The 14073-nt window shown below is 41.1% G+C and overlaps 2 protein-coding genes across 2 annotated transcripts; one reads left to right on the top strand and one right to left on the bottom strand.

Moving 5' to 3' along the window:
* Window positions 1-3269: 3269 nt before the first annotated feature.
* LOC133453044 (tripartite motif-containing protein 16-like) lies at window positions 3270-4995 on the bottom strand. The gene has a single exon (XM_061732885.1). The coding sequence runs from the start codon at window positions 4974-4976 to the stop codon at window positions 3270-3272; it is 1707 nt and encodes a 568-aa protein (XP_061588869.1). The 5' UTR covers window positions 4977-4995.
* A 619-nt stretch (window positions 4996-5614) lies between these two features.
* On the top strand, window positions 5615-13511 carry LOC133452256 (deoxyribodipyrimidine photo-lyase-like). Its single transcript, XM_061731476.1, has 5 exons — window positions 5615-5803; window positions 7727-7871; window positions 7987-8108; window positions 10712-10871; window positions 13248-13511. Exons 1-5 carry the CDS (start codon window positions 5615-5617, stop codon window positions 13394-13396), a joined length of 765 nt encoding a protein of 254 aa, XP_061587460.1. The 3' UTR covers window positions 13397-13511.
* The last annotated feature ends 562 nt before the right edge of the window (window positions 13512-14073 follow it).

Genomic DNA, 14073 nt, shown 5'->3' with positions numbered 1-14073 from the left:
TGTTTTTATCATTTTTATGTCTTTTCTACTACTCCAGTAGCCGTTATTGTTACAAATAAAATATTATTGGATTAAAAACGGGTAAATGCCCACCAACCTGATGGAGTTACTTTCTGTTTACAGTTTTCTCAATACAATTGAATAAAACCTGAACTACAACATGTAAAACTTCAGGAGACTCTTATTTGAACTGAACTCAGATTAAGTTACAAGTTTAAATACGGCCTCCTCTGAGCTACTCTCATATGGAAGCATATGAGGGACTATATTCAAATTAAAATGCATTTGTGGAAATGCTTTTTCATTTTAAGAATGTGGCCGCATTATTTGAGTCAAAAATTAAATTGATAATATATAATCCGATTTGCATTTTAATTTTCGTATTCAACACTGGTTATTCTTGTACTTAATTCAAATTAAAAAGAAAAAGACGTTTGAGATTTAATTTTCAAATCATGCCTCAGCAAATAGTTCCCAATATTCAATTTTAAATCTAAAATTTGAACATTAAAATGCATTTGCAGAAATGTTTTTTAATTTTAAGAATGTGGCTGCATTATTTGAGTCAAAAATAAAATTGATAATATATAATCCGAATTGCATTTTAATTTTGTTTGTTGGAAGTTGGAGAAACGTTTGTTGTTTAACTTGTTTAACCTGTACATGCTTTTTTTTATATCAGCTATATTTGGATGGGAGATGTTTTTATCATTTTTATGTCTTTTCTACTACTCCAGTAGCCGTTATTGTTACAAATAAAATATTATTGGATTAAAACCGGGTAAATGCCCACCAACCTGATCGAGTTACTTTCTGTTTACAGTTTTCTCAATACAATTGAATAAAAGCTGAACTACAACATGTAAAACTTCAGGAGACTCTTATTTGAGCTGAACTCAGATTAAGTTACAAGTTTAAATACGGCCTCCTCTGAGCTACTCTCATTGAGCTATTTCCAAACTTCAATAAGCTTATTAAATCCTTTATTCACTCAACCGTGATCAGATACTCATACAGATGTTGGGGCTTCAGAACTTCAGAGCTTCACATTCACAGATGTGCCGTCACTGAACCAGTTGTACTTCACCAGAAACCAAAACCTTTTCAGATGATAACTCCAGCGAGGATACACGCCCCTGAAACTGAGGAGGAAATGGCTTGAAGATCACGCTCAGAACATCTAGAAGGGTTAAACCCCAATTCCAAAAAAGATTTATATTTGACTTATAATGTTCAAAACAAAACTTAACCGTCAGATGCTGAAAAGGCATGATCTTCCCACCTCGTGAGTGACCAGGGTCTCTATAAAATATTCTATTTTCCACTATTTCTAATGATGTATTCAACTATTTGAATAAGTCATCATTTATAGAAACATAATATCAACAAAAGATTTGAAAAAATCTGGAGAAATCCCTACGACTCGGGATGGGAACTTAATCGGATGTGTGTAATCTTTGTGGCTCGGCATTAAAAACTGCAATCATGGAATCATGGCACAGAACCTATTTTTGTACAGTTCACCGCAGGTCAAAGCTCCATCGTGCAGCAGAAGCCGGATGTGAAGATGGTGGGAGATTTACCACTCACTTTTATTTACAGAATAATAAAGAGATTCCTTGCTTTATTCCTCTTCACCCATGCTTATAATGACACGGATCACGGTGAAAGGCGGCACGCAGCTCGGGTCGTTTCTGTCTTTGCAACATCTTGCAGATTTTTATAAAGGGCCTTTTCTTTTTTTATGAATGATTTGGTTCGGTGCTGCGTTCACACAGTTGCAGCTGGCAATTCTGACACTTTTATGCAACAATGAGAAACGATGCGTAAACCAAATGATGGGAAAAACTGATCTGACTTCCCAAATACAAAAAGGTCCCCAAATTCCGACGCTGAGGGAAGAACGATGAGGAGTTGGTGCAGGTGCTGCAGCAGCAGTTGTATCAGGTGAGGGATTCATGCACGTCTCTGTCCGGTTTTCTTATCTTTTATTGATGCTACTGATATTTAAGATTCAACCTCCATCCTTATACGGCTTAAAGTACGAGTTCCCTGCAACCCTGGGAGCACGAGAGGAGGGAAAAGTCCTGCAACTGCTCCAAACGGGACAGGTGTGAAAGCACCCTAAAACACCGGAAACCAACACCAGGCTCCAGTTGGGACGTCTGAGTTTACATTTGAATATCTGCTGAAGTCTGGATCCACATATTTAAGACTTTATAATATTAATAAGACACATGTCAGACAGGTAAACTATTGAGTAATCATTTTATTTTAAGTGTTTAAACATAGTAACATTCAATTATTTTACATTCTGCATCCCTAATAATATTAACTTTCATATCCAGCAGCAACAAAAGTCTTTAATAACATTCTTTATCTCAAAAACCTTTTCCTAAATTGTAGATGACAAAAGAATTAGGGGGATTTTCTTGATTAAACAAATAAAACATGAAGCCCAGACTGGATGAAAAGTGTTTAAACACGTGACTTCTTTCCTCTTTAAAAACCTCTTTACGTGTCATGCAATCATGTTCCTGTAGGGGGCGGTGTGACGTCACTCCCGAGACTCCTGATCTTCACTGTTTCCAGGTCCTGAGGTTGCAGACGTGAACCAGGATACAATGTTCAGGAAATAGAGTTACGGAAACAGCAGAAACACTAAAAAAAGAAGTAAAACATAATGTAGATGATCAAATGTGAACAGAAGTCTGTCTGGATGAATGCTGAAGGAAAACCTGACACTGCACCGCTGGAGAGTGGAGGTCTGGCCAGAAAAAGAGCAGTAAAACCAGTAAAGACACATTTAAATCCAGAAATATGATCTGTTGTGAACATGAACTCTGGACTTTGGGATATTTCAAGAGGAAAACTGCCTTAGTTTTGCTTGATTATTAGATTAATGTTTTCTCCCTCAGATCTGAGTCAAATCCTGGAATGAAGACTGAAGAAAACATTTTGTTGGAGTCCATGAAGTGGAAGAAAAGAGAAATACAACATAGAAACACATCCAAATTAACAGCTAACAACAATTACAACCCAGGTTTATTTCTATGTTTTTATACTGAAATGGAAGATGTTAATAATATGAATATTTCCCAGGTGGAACTACAAAAGAACAATTTCCACCTCCAAAAGAGGAAGTAACAACAAAACATCAACTTATACAACAAAAACTTCTCTCAGTCAGTCAGAGTTTGAGACGTTCATCTCTGAGAAGAAAAGAAAGTCAATAAAAACTGAGATGAAAACATGAAAAGGAAACAAGTCTATTTGAGTTTACAGAACTCAGCTGAGTCTCCATCAGTTAAACCAACCCAAACTCCAGCGTGTAGCGGCTGAGTGAAGGAGGTCTGGACTCTGTGGAGGAGGGTCATGGTTCCAGAGACGCTGTAGAATGACAGAACACCTGCTCTGTGATCCAGGTAAACTCCTATTCTTGAGCTAGGAGGACCTGAGATGGAGGTGTGGATGTTGTTGTACCGAAATCCATATCTGTCTGAGGAACAAACTAGTGACCAAGATTTGTCATTATATCCAAATCCACTTCCATTCCCTGATCTGCTGATATTCTTGTATGAAACTGCTGCAAGAACTAGATCTGCTTTCTTCTCCACCTCCCAGTAATGACGTCCAGTCAGACTCTCTCTACTCAGGACCTGAACATATTCAGTGAATCTGTCTGGATGACTAGAATAAGACTGACGTTGATTCATAATAGTCACCTTTCTGTTCTCCTCTGACAGTAACAGATATGAGTTTACTGTGTTTGGATCCAGAGTGATTTCACATGAATATTTCAAGAATCCAGCTCTGCTCGTTGGTTCTGGTTCTGGTTGTGACAGTAAAACATCCACCTCAGTGATGGTCAGTGAGATGTTTGTCCACGTGTCTCTCAGGATGTCCTGTAGTCGACCTCTGACCTCTGACACAGCTGCTGTCACATCCTGAAAGTATCTGAGAGGACGGATGCTGATGCTGGAGGAGTGTGTGAGAGGACGGATGCTGATGCTGGAGGAGTGTGTGGACTCACTGAGTGGTGGCAGTGAGGGGTAGTTGTGGAGAAACTGGTTGTGGTCCTCGGTGTCTGAGAGCTGCTTCATCTCAGCGTCTCTCCTCTTCAGGTCAGTGATCTCCTGCTGCAGCTTCTCCTCCAGCTCTCTGACTCTCCTCACTTCAGTTTCCTGCTGGGATCTGATCTGCTGCTTCACATCAGAGCTTCTTTTCTGGAGGAGAGAGATCAGCTCAGTGAAGATCTCCTCACTGTCCTCCACTGTTTTATCAGCAGACTGATTGACGGCCTCCACCTCCTGCTGAAGCAGCTTCACATCTTTCTCTCTGTCCTGGATCTCCTGCTGGATTTGTTGTCGACTCACCTCCATCTCTCTCTGCCTCTCCGTCCTTTCTGCTGCAGCTGAGACTGTGTCGTGGCCTTTATGTTCATCCACAGAGCAGAGATAACAGATACACTTCTGATCAGTACGACAGAACATCTTCATCACCTCGTCATGACGGGGGCAGATGTTGTCCTGCAGGTTCTTGGAGGGATCCACCAGCTTGTGTTTCTTTAATACAGCCACATCATGATGAGGTTGAAGGTGTTTCTGGCAGTAAGAGGCCAGACATACCAAACAGGACTTGACGGCTTTCAGTTTTCTTCCAGAGCAGAAATCACAGGCCACATCTTCAGGTCCAGCATAGCAGTGATCAGCAGGAGCAGCTTGGAGTCCCGTCTTCTTCAGCTGCTCCACTAAAGCTGCTAACATGGTGTTTTTCACCAGCACAGGCTTCGGTATAAATGTCTGTCTACACTGAGGACAGCTGGGGAGTTTCTTCTCTCCTTCATCCCAGTAGTTTTTAATACACTTCATACAGTAACTGTGTCCACAGGGAATAGTCACCGGATCTTTTAAAATCTCCAAACAGATCGAACAAGAAAAGGTTTCCTGGTCCAGCTGAACTCCTTTCTGCGCCATTTCTCCTCTCGATCACTGAGACTGAGACAGTTTCACTTCCTCAAACATGAAACTTGCCCGAGAACCAGGAAACACGTGGTCTGACTGAATCTGCTGGTTTGAGAGCAGGAAAAAGAGGGAGGTTCATCAGTATCAGATACAGGAAGAGGACCAACTCTGGATTTAACCCTTTTATATCAGATATCAGTTTAGAAGTAAAAAACATTTTACCTTAACTCGTATTCAGAAATAATAATAAATGTAATTTAAGTTTCATTTCAGACAGATGAATTACTTTATAGTTTATCATTCTTATACATTTCACATGAGCAGACTTAATGTAGCATTTATAGATGAAACCAGATGAACTCTAGGATTTTCATGAAAGTCTACATTTACATTTAATAATAATAATAATAATAATAATAATAATAATAAGCTTTATTTGTATAGCACCTTTCCAAACACAGTTACAAGGTGCTTTTACAAGAGCAGAATTAAAAGGCAGAATCCAATAAAATGACAAAAATATAAAAACATAAGAACATAGAAATACAATAAAACATTAGAAAATACTAACATTGGATATTATAGAGTACATTATTAGATGTTAAGTAAAAGCACATTTAAAAAAGTGTGTTTTTAAAAGAGATTTAAAAATGGACATAAATGTGGCTCGCCTGATCTCCTCCGGCAGGTCATTCCAGAGCGACGGGGCCCTGATAGCAAAGGCCCGGTCGCCCTTAGTTTTTAGGGACCCGCCGGAGGATCTCAGGCTACACCTTGGCTCGTATGGGACTAAGCAGTCTTTGATGTACTCAGGGGCCAGTCCCATCCGGGCCTTAAACGTGATCATTAAAATCTTAAAATCAATTCTAAAACGCACAGGTAGCCAGTGTAATGAATCTAAAATCCGGGTTATGTGTACTCTTTTATTTGAATTTGTGAGGAGTCTGGCAGCAGAATTTTGGATAAGCTGAAGTCTGGAGAGATTATGTTTACTTAGGCAGGAGTAGAGTGAGTTACAGTAATCTAAACGGGATGTGATGAATGCATGAATGACAATTTCCAGGTTCTTGGGAGACAGAAAGGACCGGATTTTGGAGATTCTGCGTAGTTGGATGAAACAAGACTGGACAGTTGCTTTAACATGCTGATTTAACGTTCACATGAAAGTCATTTGTTCAGACTGAAACACGCAAGACTTTATTGCACAAAGGGATTGCTAGTTCAGGTAGTACAGTTATTAATAATTGTCTTATGACACACACACACACACACACACACACACACACACACACACACACACACACACACACACACACACACACACACATAGTTATGCAACATATTAATACTACTATTATATTGAGATTCAACAGCAAGTATTGCAGCTAATGATGCTGTAAGGACCAATCAGCTCCCAGAATGCTGATAGAACTGCTTTCAGAAACATCGTGGGGCAGAATTACCAAACAGATCCAGGGAGGAAACAGATTAAATCAGTTTTATTTTTTAACACATTCCGTTTTTATTTTTTCCATTTTCAGTCTATTTCGGTTTTTAATTTTTGAGAATTTGATTTAGCATTTTATGCAAATTTAACCCATAAACAAAAAAATTCCAAAAATTATTTGTATGAAATAAATAAGTAAAATATGCCTTTCAATATTCATTTAAAGGGCAAAAAAAGAAAGAAATTGCAACAGCTCAACAGCACTTGTGTCAATTAAAGGTATGGTCTGTAATCGTATTCAAAAGCATTTATTGTTATACTGGGTGAAATGGTCCTTCCATCCTGAGAGTAGCCAGTGAATAATGTGTTTAGAAAAAGGAAAGAAAAAAATCTGACCTCTCTGACAGCTTTAATCCTGTAAAAACTCTGACCAATCTGTTTTTTGCGCACCGAGTGGCACGGATTGGTCAGAGGACCAGAGGATTGGCAGGGGGGAAAGAACCAATCAGATGCCTTCATTTTAAGTCCCGCCCACTGGGACACTCTGAGCCGAGGAGGACCCGTGGGAAGTGGACACGGGGGCTGGAAGCAGAGAGACGTGACGAGTGCACGCCCCCCATTCTGCGTTGGTGTAACGCGGAACCATAAATCAGCCTTCAGTGTGTGCTCTGTGTGCTGTTCTGAACTTCTCTGTTGTCTCATTTTGCTGGGACTTTTGCGGTATGCGTTCATTGTTGTGTCTAAAAATGATGCGCAGTGCCCACCCAATCAGAAACGGTACAGATATTCTGTGATATTTTTTTATATTTATAAAACAATAAAATTATAAAAAAGAATAAAGGATCCCCATAACTTTGATTGGGTGGGCAGGACACACGTTTGGGTGGACACAGCCCACCCCTGCCCCCCCCTAAAACCGGCCTCGCTTACAGGTGAATGAGACATGGGGCAGTTTTGTTGAAAATGTGCTGTCCCAAATGTCCTGGAAAACTCGACTTCTGTAAATGCGCGTTCCCCAAAGTCTGTGGGGGCGTCGCTTTGGATGGAGCGCTGACGGGAGGGGGAGGAGGGGGCGGGGCTTAGAGGAGGGGGCGGGGCTTAGAGGAGGTGCCACTTTCAAATCTTGCTAGCTCTCCAAAATCAGGGACTATACCTTTAAATGACGTGACTACTGGGTTAAAGTTCACTGGGCTAAAATGTAATAATGAAAAAAAATCGATCTTTAGACATACAAATCAATTTTTAGGAATTAATATGAGAATCAATTTAGAATCGGAAAATCTATTTTTTTTAACACAGGCCTAGTGTGTGTTAGCTGTCGGCCCAGCGTGTGGCGCTGCAAGTCCGGCGGTACGGGAAGGCCAGTGAGTCCGTCCCCCCCTTCATCGAGGAGCTGGTGGTGCGCAGAGAGCTGACGGACAACTTCTGCTTCTACAACGAGAAGTACGACAGCGTGGAAGGTCAGTGGGAGCGTCGTCCTAACCCTCCTCCCTCAGCCGTGACCGGCGGCTGGCAGAGGAACCGCCGGCCCTTCTCATGAGTTTCCCTCCCTTTCCTCTGACTGTGGATGTTTAGGGGCGTACGCGTGGGCTCAGAAGACGCTGCAGGATCATGCCGGAGACAAGAGGGAGTATCTGTACACGCGGGAGCAGCTGGAGAAGGCCCAGACGCATGACAAGCTGTGGAACGGTGCTCAGGTACAGCCAGGGCTGAACACGTTGGGGCCTGTTGTGGAATTTATCAAAAACCAGTTCAGAAGTCCGCTCGTGGTATAGAGAGGTTTTAATCAGTTAAGCCGGAGGTCGACATGACCATCGCAGATCGAGTCTGTATTTGGTGTGTCGACACAAATTGGTTTGTTCAAAGGGTTTTTATACAAAAGTTACAGGAATAAACCAGCCCAGTGAGAGAGGTGGGACCCTTTAGCTTTGGGACCACCCCTGAGGGATCAGGAAGTCCGTATATGTTCTTTGTCTCTGTGGGGGCTGGAAGTCTCTGCAGGGATGCAAGACGCCGGACCTTGCGTGACAATGTCCCGGCAGAGGTCCCCAGGAACTGGAACCCGCATGTCTATGTCATAAGGGGGGGCTTGAGCAATCTGCAAGGCGTCGTTGTGTCCCTGCAGGGGGGCCAAATGGTCAAAATGCTTCATCAGGCCCTAAGCAAAATTTTATTTGGAGGCCCCTCCCCACCCCTGCACCACATCCCTGCACCTCTCCCCAGCCCAAATGTATCATAGGTACAAAATGACCGTATCACAACAGGCCATTTAACTTGACAACCTTTAATAATAGTAACAATTGTACTGTAAGTGTAGATACTGTAGTTTGGCTGTATGAGTCAAATAAAATAAAAAATTCAACCTGAAATAAATAATTAAATATTAAATAAAAAACTTCAACCTGAAATTAATAAGTAAATATTAAAGGTATTGTGACATCATTTTTAAAATGCTTTTAACACTATTAAAAGTCTTGGCCAACATCCCTCAAATGTGTCTAAAAGAGTGTAACAAGAAAAACTTAACTCTAGTACTCCATTCCTGGCTTTTTATTACAGTGTTTTTTTGCGCCGTGAAGAATGCTTCCTTTCCCCCCTTTCCTGTCAATCATTGCTCCGCTCCTCCTCCAAACCTCCTCCTCCAACCAACTGCTACAAACTTCTGCCCGCGTCTCCACCATGGATCTATTATATAATTATCTCCACACACACGCGCGCACACCGACCACAAACCTATAATACATATAATGTATCTATAATGTTCTATAATACATCCATGCCACAAACACCCACACACACAGCCCAGACAGGGCGACTACAGCCCGGGGATGAAGTCCGTGCGCACACCGAACCGGACTTCTAACAGCGGCGTCGGAGAGTTAAGCCGGGAGCGACAGGCGAAGCATGCACAGAAAAGCAGTCCACCGCAAACAATCATAAAAATAAAGGCATGCGAAGCAGCAGTGTCCCCTTATCTTAAGTCCAGTCAGTGGCCGCGGGTCTTCTTAGCAGTTTTCCTCCGGTGATGAGAACAGAGGGGGCTCTAAACAGCTCCGTGTTAAGCCTGATTTATGGTTCCGCGTTAAATCGACGCAGAGCCTGCGCCGTAGGGTTCAGCGTATGGTGCGCGTCGCTGCGTAACCCTACTCCGTAGGCTCTACGTCGGTGTAACGCGGAACCATAAATCAGCCTTTATGGTGGCTGGAGAGGAGAGGAGAGGAGGGAAGGAAGCTGGGTGGAGGGGGCGGTGATTTAGCGGGTCTATACGTAACGGCCCGCCACCAAACCACATGCGCCGTTTTTACATAGTTATGCGGCAAATCCCAGAAAGCACACAATACACTGAATGTTAAAAGTTCGTTGTTTTTTGGGTGTAATTGATGTCAAGACACCCAACAAAACACAAAAAATCAAGAAAAATTTGTTTTTCATGTCACAATCCCTTTAAATAAAAAACTTCAACCTGAGTATAATTAAATATTAAATAAAAAAATTGAAATAAACAAATCTGAGTCACAAATAGGATCAATTACTCATCAAAAGAAAGTAACTTCCACCTCAATCCCCCACAAAAAACTGAAAGCAGGTCTAGCAGGTCTGAAAGCAGAACTAAACATGCACGTGTGCCTTTTACAGATGCACACGTATGCATTTTCTGGATGTAAAGTCATCAATGGCTAAAGTTTATAGCTTATATACGACCCCTAACTGGTCATTTCTCCACTCCTTTTCAACAGAGGTGAATGTATAGTGCGTTAACAAGGCATTCAATAAATGTTCATCAGGGCAGCTGGAAAAAGAAATGTCTCCAGTCTAGACCGAGACTGGAGACAGAGATTTCTATCTAATAAGTGGCATCTTAGGTGTTTGTGCCACAAAGTTTTATTTCAACAACATCCCCACCTTCAAGTGAAGCACGAGTTTCATTGTGTTTTGTCTTTTTCTTTCTCTTGCTCTTTGTCCTGACTCGTGATGTCTTTTGGACGACATGTCGACATCTCCTCACCTTCTGCAGCTCTGCAAGTGCCTGCCTCTCTCCTCCGCTTCACGGTAGCGCATATGCGCATCCATTCTGCATATGCGCTACCGTGCAAATGCGTCCCCTTGATCAAAACGTGGCCCCCGTTTGGAAGATGAGGCCCCTACGCAGAGCACGTGTTCTGCGTTTAGGGAGGGGCGGCCCTGGGTGCAGCACGTTACAGCGTACAACGCAGTAACGGCCACGCGGAAACTGGTTTAACTGATTGAGAGGATCTGGAAGGCTCTCAGTGACCAACGCGGTATGTTTGTGTCTCTTCAGTATCAAATGGTGACGGAGGGGAAGATGCACGGCTTCTTGAGGATGTACTGGGCCAAGAAGATTCTGGAGTGGACCCGCTCGCCAGAGGAGGCTCTCTCCATCGCTCTGTACCTGAACGACCGCTACGAGCTGGACGGCCAGGACCCCAACGGCTTCGTGGGTAAGCTGGGCTCCACGCCTTTGAACTGTGACTACGTTTACATGCATCAATAACCCTTTTCTAACCGGAATATTAGCAATAACCCGGTTACACGGCCGTGTAAACACCAATAACCCCTTTGATTAACCGGAATTTGCTCATATTCCGGTTTTTAAAAACCTGAATATGACCCCTGGGTTCCTCCTTTTCTAACTGAATATTTGGTCATGTAAACGCCTAACGCAGGGGTGTCAAACTCATTTGCTTGGCGGGCCAGATTTGACCAATTCTTTTCTCGCTTGCACGCTCAAAATAACAAAAACGATGCGAAAATGTTTTTTCTAATTCTTTTTTTTTTACTATTGTTATCTAATCCAATATCAGTTTAGTTAATTTTAAAGGAAATATGCTTTGTTTACACTCTAATTATGTAAAATATATTTCTTCAGGATCTTTTCTTGAAATTTCTCGTTTTTTTATGTAAGATACCTTTAAAATCATTTTACAAAGATAAACAGAAACAAGTATGTTTTTTTTATATTTCGCTTTTTTATAGGAAATTTAATTAAAAGCTAAATCTTTCTTATTAAATCTGAGAGTGTTTTGTTTGTGATTTAGAGATTTTTCCAGTACAATTAAGTGTATTTATTTTTAAAAATTGGCGCGGATATTTACGCCAGTGTGCCGAAAACGTCAGCACTTCTCTTTTAACTGTTTTACTTTGTCACTATCCTCGTATTCAAAACTGAAATTCTCAGAATAAATATCTTCTATCATCTTTTTTAGCCGTGATATTTTTCCTGCGAAAATATATAATAGTAGTCGGTTAATAAAAATAAACGACCGTCTACAAAGAAATAAAATCAGCAAATGCATTCTAGAAAACTAAAAAAATGTAGAAAACTGCTCTCTTTGTGGAATAACGATGGATTTGTAGAAGAAATGTATTATCGGATACGCTGCGATTCATGGCAATTATTTATGCCTTCCTTTTTAGTAAATTAACATTTCGGTTTTTTGCGTTGGAAATCTCTCTCGGGCTGCACATTTGACACCCCTGGCCTAACGGGATATCCCCATCGAAAGGAACAGGAATTTGTTTTCTACGCATGTTCTTTTCACAAGGAATCTTGCTCTTTTGAGTCCAGGAAGTTCTTATAAACACGGAGAAACGCAAGACCAGGAGGAGACGAATCACTTCATAAATGTAATGAAGGATATGAACATTTTGTCATTTGTAGACGGTAGAAAGTACCGGGATAGTGAGATTTACAAAAATGTGAGCGAAAAGTTGCACGAAGCAGGATTTGTACGAATGCCAGACCAGATCAAGCTCCGCTGGAAGACGCTGAAAAAGGCGACTTCTACTGGGCTGTTGATTATCCTCCGTGCTGCTGTTATTGTTGTTGTTTTGGATTTGGACACAGGAAGTAGAAGCAGAAATGACGGGAATTGCGTCATGACGTTCTCCGTGCGTCGCTGGTTTGGTCCAGATATCCCAAATGATTAATCACCATATCTTACCAAACAGCAATCATCATGTATAAAGCAAAAAACAGACAATTACCAGAACATATCCAAAATGTATTTAGGAATCGGGAGGGAGGGTATCAGTTAAGAGGGAAACATAACTTCAAAATCTTAAACATACGAACAACCTTGAAAGGTTTCTGTATATCTATTACCGGTGTCAAGCTATGGAACAACCTAAGTGAGGAACTCAAACAAAGTCCAAACATCCAACAGTTCAAGAAAATGTACAAAAATATGTTGTTTAAAGGGTATAAAGGATAAAGTTCATGTATGATTATTGTTTATTATCATTCATTTGATATGGCATGGTGATGAGAGGCAGAGAAGCCTGTGTGTGTGTGTGTGTATGTATGTGTGGGTATATATATGTGTATATGTATATGTGTGCATGTATGTGCATGTATGTTTAGGTATGTGTGTATGTGTATATATGGATACAGTATCTCTAGACTATGTATGTGTATATGTATGTGTGTATGTATATATATATATACAGTGTATATGTATATGTGTATATATATATAATATACAGTATATATATATATTTTTTATTTTAGACAAAGGGGTGAGAGCTAATAAGCTATGCTTCTTCTCACTCCTTTTCAAATATGTCATTTATTTTCGGTTTTTCTATGCTTTATTATTTTGGTTCCTGGCATATTCTGAATAAACAGTACAAACAAACAAACCATGTAAACAGGGATAACCCTGTTTGCTCACGCATGGAAACAGATTATTCCCAATGTTTCAGTAACTGGAATATTGACCTTAACCTGAATTTTGACTGCATGTAAACGTAGTCAGTGTCTCCCCACGCGGCTGCCGCCCGTCCTTCACGTTCTCCCCACCGGTTCTCCTCCACAGGGTGCATGTGGTCCATCTGCGGCATCCACGACCAGGGCTGGGCAGAGAGGCCCGTTTTCGGGAAAATCCGCTTCATGAACTACAAAGGCTGCCTTCGGAAGTTTAAGGTGGCCGAGTTTGAGAGGAAGTACTGTCCTAAGAAGCTGTGAGGCTCCTCCAGGACGTGTTGTCTCACCTCAGGGAGCTTCTCCACCACCTCCAGCAGTGCAGGCCTTACGCTTTGCTTTATTAGTCTTATTGATATTCGTCCACTCCCATCACCACTGGAAGCTGTTTGTGGAAGTTGGAGAAACGTTTGTTGTTTCACTTGTTTAACCTGTACATGCTTTTTTTTATATATCAGCTATATTTGGATGGAAGATGTTTTTATCATTTTTATGTCTTTTCTACTACTCCAGTAGCCGTTATTGTTACAAATAAAATATTATTGGATTAAAAACGGGTAAATGCCCACCAACCTGATGGAGTTACTTTCTGTTTACAGTTTTCTCAATACAATTGAATAAAACCTGAACTACAACATGTAAAACTTCAGGAGACTCTTATTTGCCAGCCCATTAGTGAGCTGGAGATTATTAAAGTTCTGCAAGCAGTCAAGAAACGGAAAGCATATGGTTACGATGGGTTACCTGCTGATGTACTGAAAAATGGCAATGCACTTGGTTTACTGCACAAGTTATTTAATCAATGTTTTCTTTATGGAACAATCCCAGAAATGTGGAAATTTGGTATTATCAACCCTATTTATAAAGGCGGGGGTAAGGATAAAAGAATACCAGCAAATTATCGAGGGATTACTTTGACCTCTTCTGTATACAAACTGTTT

Source organism: Cololabis saira, chromosome 10 (genome assembly GCF_033807715.1).
Source record: "Cololabis saira isolate AMF1-May2022 chromosome 10, fColSai1.1, whole genome shotgun sequence".
In the NCBI taxonomy this organism is placed as follows: domain Eukaryota; kingdom Metazoa; phylum Chordata; class Actinopteri; order Beloniformes; family Belonidae; genus Cololabis; species Cololabis saira.
Note: the sequence above shows the minus strand (reverse complement) of the source record. Positions and strands in the feature narration are given on the sequence as shown.

Coding starts and splice junctions, on each gene's coding strand:
- LOC133453044 (XM_061732885.1), bottom strand. CDS start 4,976: ATGGCGCAGAAAGGAGTTCAGCTGGACCAGGAAACCTTTTCTTGTTCG.
- LOC133452256 (XM_061731476.1), top strand. CDS start 5,615: ATGGACATAAATGTGGCTCGCCTGATCTCCTCCGGCAGGTCATTCCAG. Junction 5,804..7,726: donor GTCCCATCCGGGCCTTAAAC/GTGATCATTAAA, acceptor AGTGTGTGTTAG/CTGTCGGCCCAGCGTGTGGC. Junction 8,109..10,711: donor AGCTGTGGAACGGTGCTCAG/GTACAGCCAGGG, acceptor GTGTCTCTTCAG/TATCAAATGGTGACGGAGGG.